At 35.7% G+C, this 15832-nt stretch overlaps 1 protein-coding gene across 3 annotated transcripts in view; it reads left to right on the forward strand.

Moving 5' to 3' along the window:
• The window catches only part of Wdr47 (WD repeat domain 47), a 59874-nt gene extending 47587 nt beyond the window's left edge, over nucleotides 1–12287 (forward strand). For all 3 annotated transcript variants that reach the window (XM_076863138.1, XM_076863137.1, XM_076863139.1), the window contains 5 exons: nucleotides 2427–2596; nucleotides 3122–3292; nucleotides 4713–4844; nucleotides 8446–8664; nucleotides 10847–12287. In XM_076863138.1, the coding sequence (XP_076719253.1) occupies nucleotides 2427–2596; nucleotides 3122–3292; nucleotides 4713–4844; nucleotides 8446–8664; nucleotides 10847–10989 (835 nt within the window). In that variant the 3' untranslated portion in view covers nucleotides 10990–12287. The remainder of the gene's footprint in view (nucleotides 1–2426; nucleotides 2597–3121; nucleotides 3293–4712; nucleotides 4845–8445; nucleotides 8665–10846) is intronic.
• The last annotated feature ends 3545 nt before the right edge of the window (nucleotides 12288–15832 follow it).

The following is a 15832-nucleotide window of genomic DNA, read 5'->3' on the forward strand; positions in this document are numbered from 1 at the left end:
AGGAAAGGCATTAAAGCTGAAATCTGAGGATGAGTAGACCTAGCCATAAAAAGAGAAGGGAAAAGAGAGCAGTATAGAAAGAACAAGATGAGAAAGAACTTGACTTTTTGAGGAACTGAAACAAATTCAGTTAGAGTTTGGTGAGCCTAGAGTGTGATGTGGCTACAGAAATAGACATAAACTAAATTTTACAGAGCTTTCTAGCCATTAGAGATTTTGTGTTGAGTGTAGTGGGAAGTTGCCTAGCAGAACAAGTGTTATGATCTAAGTATATTTTGAGATGATTACTCTAACTGTGGATTGGATGACAAAAACAGTAGGCCCTAGGAGAAAGGAGGTGTTGTAGTTGACAGCTGGTGTGACAGTACTGGAGATGTAGCAAAATGGGTGGATTTGAAGTTAAATCCATTTAAGGAAAGAATCAGTAGGACTTGGTAATAAATTGTGTAGCTGAAAGAGAATCTTCTGACCTGCTCTTTTTCTCTAGATCAATATTAAACACCTTGTATATATTGAAGATATATCAATATTCTTTCATGTTTTTTTTTAAAGAGAGAGAATTTTTTTTAGTTTTTTTTACTTTTTAGTTTTAGTATTTTTTACTTTTTAGTTTTCAGCGGACACAATATCTTTGTTTGTATGTGGTGCTGAGGATCGAACCCGGGCTGCACACATGCCAGGCGAGCATGCTACTGCTTGAGCCACATCCCCAGCCCCCTTCTTTCATGTTTTTTGAAAAATTTTATTAGTTATGAAAATTCCCATATACCCAAAAATAGAGAAATTAGTACACTAAAACGTAATAGTTAAGATTTTTGTCATATTGTGTCATTCATCCTTTTTATTTGTTTGCTGAAGTCTTTTTAAAGCAAATCCTAGACATAATGTGTTTTTACCCTTTCATTCTTCAGGACGAATCTCCAAAAACATAAAATTTCGTGTGTGTGTGTGTGTGTGTGTGTGTGTGTGTGTGTGTGTTTTAGTAGGGATTAAAGCCAGGGGTGCTGTATCACTAAACAACATCTTATTTTCATTTTTTATTTTGAGATGATTTTGCTAAATTTATCAGTCTGGCCTCAAATTTGTGATCCTCCTGTGTTAGCATCCGGAGTAGCTGAAATTATAGGTGAATGCCACCAGGCTTGCCTATCTTTTTTAGCATTATACTTAATTAAAGAATCTTTAGTACATAATATTAGTCTGCATTTTGGAGTACAGAAGTTATTCCTTTACTAAACCAATGTTTGACTACAATTAAAGGCCAACTTCTTGTGGAGTGCGGCATTTAGTACCCTCCATGACTGAACCTGTGGCACCTCATCCACTATATCTGTCCATCTCCATCTCCTGAATTTGAATACCTCATTTTTATCACTTTTAGCCCTACCGACTCTGTCCCATGTAGCATACTCATCCAGTACTTTCCCCACTTTATCTTATTTTCACTGAAGCTGTTCTGCCTTCATCTTTTTCTATAAAAATTCTCCCAGTCCTTTTAGTCCCAAACTTTATATTTTTATCTTATTTTTAAAAATATTTTTTAGTTGTCAATGGATCTTTATTTTATTTACTTATTTTTATACGGTGCCAAGGATTGAACCCAGTCTATCCTCATATGTTAGGCAAACATTCTACCGCTAAGCTACATCCCCAACCCAGGCCCAAACTTTATACTGGATTGTAACAACTTATACTTGCCTAGATATTTATGGGTAGTTATGAAAACATCAGCCCCTACTAATTTTAAACTCTGAAAGAGATCTTGCCTCCTTTATTTTTAATCCATTCTGCATCTTCCCTTTACCCAGGCACATTGCTTATGTTATTTAAGAAATGTTTATTGAATTTTTCTAATTTGAAAACATTGCTTTCTTGTCTCCTTTTTTGTTTCAAATTAAAAATTCCTGAAAAATAGGTTTTCTTTTTTTTTTTTTTTTTTTTTTTGGTACCAGGGTTTGAACCCAAGGGTGTTTGCTTAACCACTGAGCTGCAATTGCCTAGCCCTCTCTCTATATATATTTTTTAATTTTGAGACAGGCTCTGGCTGAGTTGCTTAGGGCCTTGCTAAGTTGCTGAGGCCTAAACTTGCAAACTTGTAATCCTCCTGCCTCATTCTTCCAAGTTGCTGGGATTATGGGTGTGTGCCCCCACTCCTAGAAAAAAAGTGAAGATTTTTTTTAAGAGTCTTATATCCTATTCCCTCTGTGATCTGAAATGATATATTAGTATGATAATGGCTTGTAATTTTACCTTTTAGATTTTCAATACTCTTTATTTTTTATGGTTTTTAAAATTGTTAATAACATATTAGCTGACACTCTTGGCTCCCTCCCTCAAGAATAACCATAATTAACTAATTTATTACATATTAACTAATTTTAGCAGACAAGAAACTGAAATATCTTAATGTAATTTTTTCTTTTCAGTGCACATGATACTCCTAAGCAGCCAGTGGTGCGTTTTAAAAGGAATAAACATCATAAAGGATCCATTTACTGCGTGGCCTGGAGTCCTTGTGGACAGTTATTAGCAACAGGATCAAATGACAAATATGTCAAAGTGTTGCCCTTCAATGCAGAGACTTGTAATGCAACAGGTAGGGCTCAAGTATATAAGCAGTAGCTAGCTTGCCAGTATTCTTTATATTTTCCCTATGTTGTATATCTATTGTGTCAAATGAAATCTAAGAATATAATGTTAATATATTTAAGTGTTTAATTAATGAGGTTTTTTTTTAGTAAATTCTTACAGGTAGCTAGGTGATATCGGAACTTCGGAACTTTAGAAAATTATTATCAGAAACATAATTTATAAGTAACTGCAAGAATTGTGTAAATGGATATTTTCTAGAAATTTTGTTTTCTCTTTTTCTTTGGAATAAAAGACAAAAAAGTATCTATTATAGCTCTGTTTTAGGCATGATAATAACTTAAATCAGTATTTTGATTTCTTGGTTCTTTGCTTAGTAAAGTGAAATTTATTATAATGTCAGTTCCTATATTAAAATGTAAACCATACTACTACCCCATTGTTCTTAGCCAGTTTTTAGGCATTAGCAATCTCAAGTTTTCAAAGTAAGTTGAGCAGCATCTTTTTTTTTAAATTCTTATTGCTGTTTCAGGACCAGATCTGGAATTTAGTATGCATGATGGGACAATTAGAGACTTGGCATTCATGGAAGGCCCAGAAAGTGGTGGAGCTATTTTAATAAGTGCTGGAGCAGGGGATTGTAACATTTATACAACAGATTGTCAAAGAGGACAAGGCCTCCATGCTTTAAGTGGACATACTGGTATGTACTGTCAGTCTCAAGAGCTGCTTTTCCTTTTGTTTAACATGTGCAATATTTCCTGTCTGCATTTTCTTAATAGGGTATATTTCATCAAAATGGATTTTTAAAAAATATTTATTTAAAAAAAATTTTATTATTGTAGTTGAACACATACCTTTATTTTATTTATTTATTTTTATGTGGTGCTAAGGATCGAACCCAGGGCCTTGCATGTGCTAGGTGAGTGCTCTACCTCTGAGCCACAACCCCAGCCCCAAAATGGATCTTTTTAAGACAGGAAATTTTTATTTCAAATTTTAAATTGCGGGTTGGAGTTATGGCTTGGGTACAGCACTAGCCTAGCACGCATGAAGCACTGGGTTCAATCCTCTGCACCACAAAAATAAATAAATAAATTAAATAAAGGTATTGTGTCCCTTTATAACTATTTTTTTTTTAATTTTAAATTGTGAACTTTGGATAACAACACAGTAATGATAATTAACATTGCTATTTCCCTGTGTACTAAGTAATTTTCTTATGATTCCTTAACTTAATCCTTACAACAACCTTAGGATTTAGGAAGTTTTATCCCTATTTTATATCTGAAGAAAGTGAGGCTGAAAGGGTAAGACGCCATATCACAGGATAGTAAGTGGCAGAACTAATATGACCCCAGCTCTGTCTCTTCCAAAACTGAGTAACTCTCTAAAACATTTTTCATTTGCTTTTTTGGGGGCGGGTACTAGAACACTTGACCACTGAGCAACATTGTCATCCTTATTTTGTATTTTATTTAGAGACAAGGTCTCACTGAATTGCTTAGTACCTCACTTTTGCTGAGGCTGGCTTTGAACTTGTGATTCTTCTGTCTCAGCCCCCCAAGCCAATGGGATTACAGATGTGCGCCACCGCACCTGGTTCCTTTGCTGTTTTTTGGTGGCAGGAATGAAGTGGGACCGGGGTTGAACTCAGGGCCTTGCACATTCTAGGCAAGTGCTCTCTGAGTTATATCCATAGCTCCTTTTAAATTTAATTTGAGGCAGGGTTTCACTAAGTTGCCCAGGCTAGCCTTGGACTTACGAACTTCTTGAGTTGTTGGGTGTTTAAGTGTGTGCCATCATGCCTGACATCCTATGCTTCCTCCATGGAAAGATTGCCATGATTTCAAATAATAATTGTTGTCAGTACTAATTATGACGTCCTAAAATATAGAAAGAGCCTACTCTACTAATAGAGTCACTAAAGAAAGACTTTGTTCCGTATGGTTTTGATATTCAGTGTTGATGTTCATTTTACTGAGTTTAAATGTTTTTAACATCTATAGTGAGTTTTAATTAACCAGATAATAACTTGTGCAATGATGAGGAGTACTTAACTTTGCACATGTTATGGAAAGATAATCTCCTACAGTAATAACTAAGTACATGATCTTTTATAGGGCATATCTTAGCACTTTATACCTGGAGTGGCTGGATGATTGCATCAGGTTCCCAAGATAAGACTGTGAGATTCTGGGATCTTCGAGTACCAAGCTGTGTTCGTGTTGTTGGCACAACATTCCATGGAACTGGTGGGTTTTCTATTAATTTAAATGAACTTACATGAGAAACAAACTGTAAATCATACTAGCCTACTTCTTCCCCCTTGCAATAGAAAAGATCATGAAGTAAATACTTCGTATTTTATTGGTTATTTTCAATTGTTTCAAAACGATTACCTTATTTGTAGAAATAATATTTAGTTCAGGAAACCAAAGCCCAGGGAGAATAAATATCATGTCTCAAATTATTCTGTTATCAGGGAACTTTTAGGAATCGGACCTTTAGAAAGATTTATAAGATGGCATACACATGGCAGAAATTAAATTAAAAAGTGTACTGTTTTCTCTCCATACCAATTCTTCCCTTCTCTTTCTCTAACAAATCAGTGTTTTACTTATTCTTCTAGAAATATTCTGTAGATATATATCCAGAAAGTTTTTTAGTGTCATAACTTTCTTTTTTTTTTTTAAAGAGAGAGAGAGAGAGAGAATGATAATTTCAATATTTATTTTTCAGTTTTTGGCGGATACAACATCTTTGTTTGTATGTGGTGCTGAGGATCAAACCCGGGCAGCACGCATGCCAGGCGAGTGTGCTACCGCTTGAGCCACATCCCCAGCCCGTCATAACTTTCTTCTCCTGTAAACATGCACATGTGCGCACACATACACAGATGGTAGCATATAATGCAATCTTGCTTTTTAAAAAAAATTTTCAATCAACTTTATTTCTCAACTTCAGATTTCGTTCCTTGTCCATATTATTACTAAAAATTATTAAAGTCATGATAGATTTTAAAAATCATAATGTAGACTGTTTTCTAAAGTTCCCCTTAATGTTAATAAAAGAAATTAAAGCCATTAAGAAATTAAAATCTTATCAGCTACATGTTTTCTTTTTTTATTATGTAAATTTTTTATTTATATATGATAGCAGAATGCATTACAATTCTTATTACACCTATAGAGCACAATTTTTTATATCTCTGGTTGTATACATAGTAGTTTCAGGAACCAAACAATTCAATAAGGCTTATTTTTTAAAAAATGTCATTGTTCTGGGAATTGGCTTCTACCATTCAGTCTACCTCATTTCCCATTTCTTAGAGACAACTATTTTAAATTTTCTTTTTGAGTCAAGGTCTTGTTATGTCACTCAGACTGGTCTCAGACCCCTGGACTCAAGTGATCCTCCCACTTCAGCCTCCTGAGTAGCTGGGACTATAGACATGCACCACAGTGCTGGGTTCATTTTTAACTTTTTTAGCAGTTTTTGTTATTAACCTCTATATTTATATTAATAGTTTTTAAGGTATATATTGACTTCCTTTAATGATGAATCCTATAATGAGGATTTCTCTTTTTAATTTGCTCATTTTAGATATACATGACAATTTTGATATATTATACATACATGAAGTATAATTTATTCTAATTAGGATCTCATTCTTGCTGATGTACATGATGAGGATTTTCACTGGTCGTGTATTCATGTATGCACATAGGCAAGTTCTGTCTGATTCTTTTTTATTCCCATCCCACCTTCCCTTCCTTCCCTTTTATCTACTCCAATGAACTTTTGTCCCTACCCCCCTTATTTTGTGTCAGCATTCACATATTAGAACATTCCATCTTTGTTTTGGGGGATGGACTTATTTCACTTAGCATGATAATGTCCAGTTCCATCCATTTACCAGCAAATGCCATAATTTCATTCTTCTTTATGACTGAGTAATATTCCATTTTGTGTGTGTGTATCACATTTTCTTAATCCATTCATCTGTTGAAGGGCCTTTAGTTGGTTCCATAGCTTAGCTATTGTGAATTGAGCTGCTATAAACTTGAGGTAGCTGTCACTGTAGTATGCTGTTTTTAAGTCCTTTGGGTATATACCAAGGAGTGGGATAGCTGGGTCAAATGGTAGTTCCATTCCAAGTTTTCTGAGGAATCTCCATACTGCTTTCCAGAGTGGTTGCACCAATTTGCATAATGAGGATTTTATGTCCTTTTCCAATTCTTATGATCTCTCTTTCCACATAGATTCTCTCTCTACATCTTTTCATTTGTAGTGATATCACATTTGATTAAATCAATTTGTATTGTTTATGTGTTGATTTTCCTTTTTTGGTGCTGAGGATTGTCAAGTCTGGCCTCCTTCTGCCTCAGTCTTCCAAGTTGCTAGGTTACAGGTGTGCAAACCCTGTACCTGGCTTCTAACCTACCTTTTATATCTCAGCTTTTATGTTAACTTTTCTTAAACCAAGGAACTTGAGCCAGACCACCTAAGCGACCTGCCTTTTTTATACTTTTCTTCTGAACATTTTCTCATGTAATTCTTGCTCACCATAATCACCTTTCTTCTGTCAAAATTTCAAGAGAAGATTATTTTAAATTATGTGTGTTTATATGTGTATATACACATATACTGTTATTTATATGGTTTATATGATATAACTTATGTCCCAGACCACATTAGTCTAGAGCAGTGTTCTTTAGCCTTATTTTTATAATTGACTTCCTTTTCCTAACAAGAAAAATAAATACTAAGGAGTAATATTTTTTTACAAGTTAAGCTTTGGAGGGCCCACAAATCATTGCTAATGTTTATAATTTTTTCACCCCTGAGAACCATTATGTATCCCATCAGAGGTGTTACAGCCACCATTGAGAATACATGGTACAGTTAGGGCTCAAGCCTGTAGACTCTGAACTTACTTTCTGTTGGTAGTAAATTATGGGTTGCTTTAGGACATTTCTTACATTAATGTCCTGAAATATATTTTGTTATCAAATTTCTTGTTACCACAACTAGACTCCAAACTGAGTATAAGAGTATTTACAGACACTTACCCAGCAGTGAAAACACTGGATAGAAAAAGTGGTTTCTTTAGCCTTGTTCATCAAGGCTATTAATAACACTGTTCTGGAAGTTCTTTCAAATGACAAAAATGGTTTTTCTCATTCCTTACAGAATCTTGCTTTATCCCTTGCCCTAATAAAGAATACAAGTGTTTATTGGTTGAGTGTTTACTTGGATTTTTCCACAAGTGAACAGGATTGATAAGCTATATTAAGTCACTAGTATATGGTTAAGTGAACATTGCAATTTAGGTATATTGATTTTCTATATTGAAACTTTTTTTTAAAGATGTCACTAGTATTTATTAACCCTAAGAATTGGGATTACAGAGTATTTTTACTTTCTTATTCAGATTTTTAAAAAATTTTTAATTTTTTTATTCTAATTTGTTATATGTGACAGTGGAATGCATTACAATTCACTTTACACATATAGAGCACCATTTTTCATATCTCTTGTTATATTCAAAGTATATTCACACATTCATGTTTTCATATGTGTACTTAAGGTAATGATGTCCATCTCATTTCACCGTCTTTTCTACCCCCATGCCCCCTCCCTTCCTCTCCCACCCCTCTGCTCTAGAGTTCATCTATTCCTTCTATGCTCCCCCTCAAAATCCACTATGAATCAGCCTCCTTATATCAGAGAAAACATTTGGCATTTGGTTTTTTGGAGATTGGCTATCTTCACTGAACAATATCTTCTCCAACTCCATCCATTTACCTGCAAATACCATGATTTTATTCTCTTTTATTCTCCCCTCTACAGGCAGTGCTGTGGCATCTGTAGCTGTAGATCCCAGTGGTCGTCTCTTAGCTACTGGTCAAGAAGATTCTAGCTGCATGTTGTATGACATAAGAGGAGGAAGAATGGTACAAAGTTATCATCCTCATTCCAGTGACGTTCGTTCTGTTCGATTCTCCCCTGGAGCTCACTACTTGCTAACAGGCTCTTATGACATGAAAATAAAGGTGACAGACCTACAAGGTGATTCAAATTAACCTTTCTCTTTGTCTTTAGTCTCTCCTATTATGTTTGAGGTCTTTCTTTTGTAGTCTGGAGTGATTGACTATAAAACATATTAAATTTTAATTTTATGGTATTTACTGAGTAAATTACTGAGACTGCATTAAGATGTTACAGCAAATTAACAGTGAATAATCTTATTTTTGTTAAATGGTTTTAATTATTACAGTGAATCATTCTGAGATAAATGACAGACTTATATATTTTTATTAGATTCTTTAAAAAAATATTTTATCTGAGCATGGTGGTACACACCCCTTCTCCCAGTGACAGGGGCTGAGGCAGGAGGATTTAATTTCAAAGCCAGCCCCAGCAGTTTAGCAAGACCCTGTCTCAAAAAATTGAAAGGACTGGGGATGTAGCTCAGTGGTTAAGCACCCCTGGGTTCAATCCCCACTGCCTCCTGTATAATCTGTAATTATATTTTCATACCTATTTTTTTTAAATCTTAAGCAAATATTTATTGTGAACCAGCTAGAGATAGAGAGATGAAGAAGGCAGATGGCTCTCACCTTGATGGATCTTATACTTTAGAGGTCAATAAAAAGTAAACCAATAGACAATGTAATTTTAAATATTGTTCAGTGCTATTAAAAGCTATAGCATGATAGGAGATAGTGACTGTGGGGTGTGAAAGGGAAGGCTGTTTTAGGATAGGATAATTAGAGTAGGTCTCTCCAGAGAAATGCCATTTGTACAAAAGACCTGAATGATGAGAAGGAACAAGTCATGCCAGGACCCTAGGAGAAGAGCATAATGAGTATAAGGACGTTAAGGTAGGAATAAACCTGGCACAGTTGTGACACTGCTAGAATCCAAGGTGGCTAGAAACTAGTCAGCTAAGGAAGAAAGAGACAAAAGACTAAGTCAGAGACAGGAATTTACAGGCTTTAAAAAGAATCAGGCTTTAGCTAGGTGTGATAGCTCTGGAGGCTGAGACAGGAGGATCTTGAGTTCAAAGCCAGCTTTAGCAACAGTGAGGTGCTTAGCAGATTCTGTCTGCCTAAGAGGCTCTGTCTCTAAATAAAATACAAAATAGGACTGGGATGGGGCTCAGTGGCCAAGTGCCCCTGAGTTCAATTCCTGGTACCTACCCCCCACCCCGCCAAAAAATATCGGGCTTTATTTTTAAGGGTACTTCTAAGTTAATAGCAGAATTAAGAGGAAGATAAAGAGATTGCCATCTAATCACATATGCATGGGCTCCCCAATTAGTAGCATCCCCCATCAGAATGATACACTTGTTACAGTTGATGAGCCAGAGGCAGTTGAAAAAGTATGACATGAAGCCTTGGAAGATTTTAAATAGAAGAATAATATGATCTGAATTACATTTTCAGATAATTTTGAGTGTATCATAAGTGAATCATAAGTAGGACAAGAGTAGAAGTGTCAGTGAGGAGGCTATTGGAATGGTTCAGGTGAGAGGTGATGATGGCTTGACTAGGATAGGAGAGGTGGAGGTGGTAAGAATTGACAGAATTTGGGGTATATTTTTAATTTGTTTGGTTAGATTTAAGGAGTGAGGGAATAAGAAATTAATGATTCATAGGTTTCTGACACAAGCAACCAGATGGTGCCATTAGTTGAGATGAGGAAAATGGGTGGGGAAGGAACAGTTTGGCAAGAAAAGCAAGAGTTTGATTTTAGATGAGTTGAATTTAAGATGACTAGAGGAATCAAGTGAGGCATTGGATAAACCACTATTTGGATATGAGTCTGGAGCTTAGGTCAGTGAGAAGTCAAGGTTGGAGATAAAATGGGTGTGAATTGTAAGTATATATATAGCCAAGGTACAATATGAAATTTCAGAGGAAATGAGGTACAGAGGGAACAAAAGAAATCTACGGGGTTGATTCCTTGAGATTCAGCAAACTTCAGGATGAGAAGAGAAACCAGCAAAGTTAACCAAGGAGTGGCACCGAAGTCAGGTAGCAGTCAAGTGGTTTGAATATCCTGGAGAATGGCATCTATGTCAATTGTTACCAAAGGTTTGCTGTAGGTATGTTGCAAAATTCTGCTAATGTGATTTATCCCTGTGAATACCTTTCATACTATAATATTATAAAGTAACAGGAACCTAGAATTATGTATATACTTATTTTGCATTATAAATCAGTATCTTTTTTCTTTTTTAATTTAGGGGACCTCACTAAGCAGCTACCTATTATGGTGGTAGGGGAGCACAAGGACAAAGTGATTCAGTGTCGATGGCACACCCAAGATCTTTCCTTCCTGTCATCCTCTGCAGACAGAACTGTAACCCTCTGGACTTACAATGGCTAGAGTTCACCCTGTATCAGTCTATGCAGTGAAGGTACAGAGACTCAGACTACTGAATTACGAAAACTACAAATCTGAAGAATATAGACTGTCTAAGAAAGTGGTTTAGCACGAAGAGACCCCTTATTACCATGTATCCCGTTGATAGGAGATGTTGGGTAGTGTTATTCTGCAGTGCTTTCAGTCTTCCATGTGGGCTCATGCTGCTGTGACCTGCTATATGTAGTCTCTTTGCCAAAGTCTGTGGAAGAGCTCTTATGTTGTTGGTGTGCACTCCAAGTCATGGTGGACGATGTGTTTACAGTTTAGTATTAAATGCATTCCTTGGTCTTTGCCTAAATAACAGTTTTATATACACATTGAAATTAAAGTATACTTTAAATATATTATTACATACAAATGCAGCTGAGTTCTACCCAGTTTAAACATAGGTGTTCAGAAATTACTTTGCTCTTCTCACAGCCCCATTTATCACTTGTCTTCTAGAGACCAGAATTTTATGTCTCTCAAAAGTTACACAGTTATGTTCACATAAGGATCACTACAGAGTTTAAAGATGAATGGAAAGCTGCTTCTTAGTTCATTTTGTGGTGTAGTTTTTTCCTTTTTCTTAAACCCAGGAATATGGTTATTATTTTGTCACATAATTTTGATCCAGGCTAAAAAGGTAAATGTGTTTGCTTCAGAAACTTGTTAATTTCAACTTTTTGAATGCAACAAGATACCTCCCTTCTAAACTGTACTGCAGAAGCAGAGCAGCAGCAGTTATGTGATGCAGCACTTAATGGTACAGTGAGTGTGCTGGCTAGCATTTTTCCTCTTAAAAATTAGAAACTTTGCCATAGACCATAGCATGGCTTGAAATGCTATGTCTGCATGATAATTTAAAATGGGAATTTAAACTTTGCACTCCAAAAGCTTATTTGAATTTTTTTATTGCACTGTTTTGAGTAATGCAGAATAATGATTTTATTTCTACAACATCGTAGATCCTAACATTTATGTATCTTTATTTTCATACTGTACAGTAATTTTACTTTAAATTATTAAATAGGCTATTTTATTTATTTTAAATGCAGTTGTATTGGTTCTAATTATTGAACTGTCTGTGTACTGTATGTAGCAAGCAATTTTAATCTATTGTTCACAAGTGGAAAAGGTATTAGAAGTGTAACTGTGCTATTATTTCAATAAAGACATCTTGACACCTAAAACTTTCTCTGTTCCTCAGAGTCTGTGTTTTTCAATTCAGAATGTTATTTTTCCAGTTTACTTGGAAGTAAGTGGGTCCATTGGATGAATAGATAAACCCCATAATCAATTTCTTATATTTATTTCTGAAGTTCTTCTACTAATTAGAACTTTTTTAACCCTTGGAAAGAGCATAACTTTTGTGTGTCTCTTCTGTGTTATACAAGATTTAGAGAATTTTCTACTCTGAATATATTGTGAATTTTAACCAATAAAAGTTTAGTAAAATGTATAAATTCTAGTTGTGACTCTGAATATGTTGAATTTGTACTTCAACATAGAAAGAAATGAAATCTAATTAGCTTTTGGGGATTCAATAGGTAGAGTTTTTCTTAATTTTAAGCAAACATAAAGGGGAATTCTGAAAATAGGCCAGGCTCATTTCCTTTTTATGCTTAATTTTACACATGTTAGGTACTATAACTAACTAGTCATTTGTGTTGTTTAAAACTAGGATAAAGGATAATTTTTTTTAAAGGATAAAGGATAAAGGATAATTTGTTTTATTTTTGACAAAAGCCAAGGAAGTATAATACCGCTTCTTCTTTTTTTTTTTTTTTTCCAAATCAAACTTAGTTTTGTTGTTCTTCATGAACATCAAATGATTTTGTCCAAAGCCATCTCAGGAAATCAAAATAATTACATTCAAGGAATACAGAATTTTCTCACCATGATATATAAAAGTTGATACATAGTGTAGATGAATTAGACCCATTATCAATTGACTTTGAGATACCTAGGGTTTGTTGTTTCCATTTTTCTTTGTACCAAACCAAGAGGAAATTCCTAAAAGAAAAATTGACATTGAAAGGAATCTTCTTTTGTTCATAAATAGGCTAGTTCTTAACAGTCATTGTGTGGGAGCATACCAAGGCAAGTATTGCCTAGCATGAACACATTACAGTCCAAAGTATGTCAACTGTCAGTCAGCTGTGCTCGCTGCTGCTGGTTCTCCTGAAGGGAGACCTGAGTGGGACACCACCATGGATACAATAGCCCATCTCCTGTTTTGCATTGATCCATTTTGCCACACACTCCAAAAGATTTTTTATATATATATTTTAGGTGTAGATGGATACAACACAATGCCTTTATTTTTATGTGGTGCTGAGAATCCAACCCGGGTGTCCCCCCACCACCCCGCAACTTGCTAGGCGAGCGCTCTACCGCTGAGCCACAATCCCAGCCCTCCAAAAGATTTTTAATGATTAAAAATGAGCAAAGCTGGGGCTGTAGCTTAATGGCAGAGCGCTTGCCTAGCATACGTGAGGCACTGTTCGATCCTCCATCCATGTTCACATAAAAATAAAAGCATTCTGTCCATTTACAACTACAAATTATTATTTTTTTAAATGAGCAAAGGAGCCAGGAGCAGTGGCCTGTGCCTGTAATCCCAGCGACCTTGGAGGGGGAGGCAGGAGGGATCAATTGCCAGCCTCAGCAATTTAGCGAGGCACTAAGCAACTCAGTGAGACCCTGTCTTTAAATAAAATACAAAAATTAGGCTGGGGATGTGGCTCAGTGGTTGAGTGTCCCTGAGTTCAATCGCCAGTACCAATAATAATTATAATAAATTTTTAAGAAATGAGTAAAAGACTTTAATAGATTTCTCCAAAGAAGATCGATCTATCTATAAACTGGCCAATAAACACATGAAAAGATCCTGTTGGACATGGGTGCACACTGTATTCTCAGAAGACAGCCCCAAGAATTCAATGCCAATCTGGACAACATAGCAAGACCCCCATCTAAAAAAAAAAAAAAAAAAAAAAAAAGTTCAACATCACTAGTCATAAGATGCAAATCAAAACCCCTGCTATCAAGAAAAAGTGTGGGGCTGGGGTTGTGGCTTAGGATAGAACACTCGCCTAGCATGTGGGAGGCACTGGGTTAGATCCTCAGCACCACATAAAAATAAAAAAATAAAGTTATTGTGTCCAACTACAACAACAAGAAAAATTAAGAAAAAGTGTCAATGACGATGTGGAGAAATTGAAACCCTTATAGCTGGGAATGTAAAATGGTGCAATCTCTCTGGAAAACCATGCGGTAGTTCCTCAAAAAACTAAAAATAGAATTAGCATATGATCCAGCAATTCCATTTCTTAGTATATACTCCAAAAGAATTGAAAGCAGGGAAATGAAGGGATACTTGTGTGTACAACTTTGTTCACAGCAGCATAATTCCACAATTGCCAGAAGGTGAAAGAAACTCAAGTGTTCATCAGCAGATGAATTGATAAACTGAGTGATTATTAATCTTGGTTGTGAACTTGACTGAAAGACTTTTGGAAAATTGGTAAAGTAGACGTCTGGGTTTGTCTGTGAGGGTATTTCCAGAGAGGATTAACATATGGGTCAGTCAATAGGAAAATCGGCCCTGAATGTGGGTGGTACCATCAGTAGGCTGGGATTCCTGAGGGAAGGAAAAAAAGGCGGGGTGGAAGATGTTGGGGTGGGGGTGGAGCTCACATTTGTATGCACATTTAACACTTCTTGCATCTGTGTTTTTTATTACTGCCATCACAGACATCAGTTTCCAGGTTTTTCAGCCTTTGAGTGTGGATTTGCACTGGGAACTCTAGGGAGCTTCCAGGCAGCCTTAGAGTCTGAATCTTTGGTCCCTTTTGTTTTGAAGCTTCTGAGCTTTTTGGACTGAACAGCAACTACTGATTTACTTGACTATCCAGACTGCAAATAGCCATTGTGGGACTATCCAACCTCTGATTGTGTAAGCCAGTCTAATAACTTCCCTCTCATATATGCATTCTATTGGTTCTGTTCCTCTGAAGAACCCTAATACAAGTGTGATATATACATAGCATAGAATATTATTTAGCCTTAAAAAAAGAAAATTTTGATATGTTACAACCTGGTTTGAATCTTGAGAACATTTATGCTAAGTGAAATAAGATAGTCACAAAGACAAACACTGAATGATTCCACTTATATGAGATACCTAGAGTAGTTAGATTTATAGAGACAAAGAATGATGGTTTCCAGGGTTTGGGGAAAGGGAGGAATGGGAAATTATTGTTTAACAGGTACATGGTTGGTTTTGCAAGATTTGAAAAGAGTTCTGAAGGATGGTGTTGATGGCTGGGTTAACTGTGAATATACTTAGTGCCACTGAACTGTACTCTTAAAAATGGCCAAGACGGTAAATTTTATGTGAATTTTAATTTAGAAAATTATAATAGTAAGCAATGTGCAAAGGTAGTGAATCACATACCAGATTTTAACACACTTTTTGTTCAAAACTCATCATCTCCTCTTTGGAGAGTTTCCGGAGGTTGTGAGGCCAGCAGTTCAAGGCAAAACTTATTTCCAAACCTCCCACTTGTCTCACAACTATCATCATTTATTATCCCTCATTATAAAATATATATATTTTCAAACTTGATTTACTGTTTTATTGCAAATGTTATACATTCGAACTTATTTTTTAAAAAGCTAATAGTAAGAAAATACGCCTCGTATCCGTTTTCTATATTGGGTTTCTATGCAGGATTTCATTTGTTGAAGGGACTAGGTAAAAGCCAAGTCCTGGCCTAAAACCAAAGCGCAGAGGCCCGCCCCGCCCCCTCGGCGGGGC

The sequence above is a fragment of the Callospermophilus lateralis genome, chromosome 7 (assembly GCF_048772815.1).
Source record: "Callospermophilus lateralis isolate mCalLat2 chromosome 7, mCalLat2.hap1, whole genome shotgun sequence".
In the NCBI taxonomy this organism is placed as follows: domain Eukaryota; kingdom Metazoa; phylum Chordata; class Mammalia; order Rodentia; family Sciuridae; genus Callospermophilus; species Callospermophilus lateralis.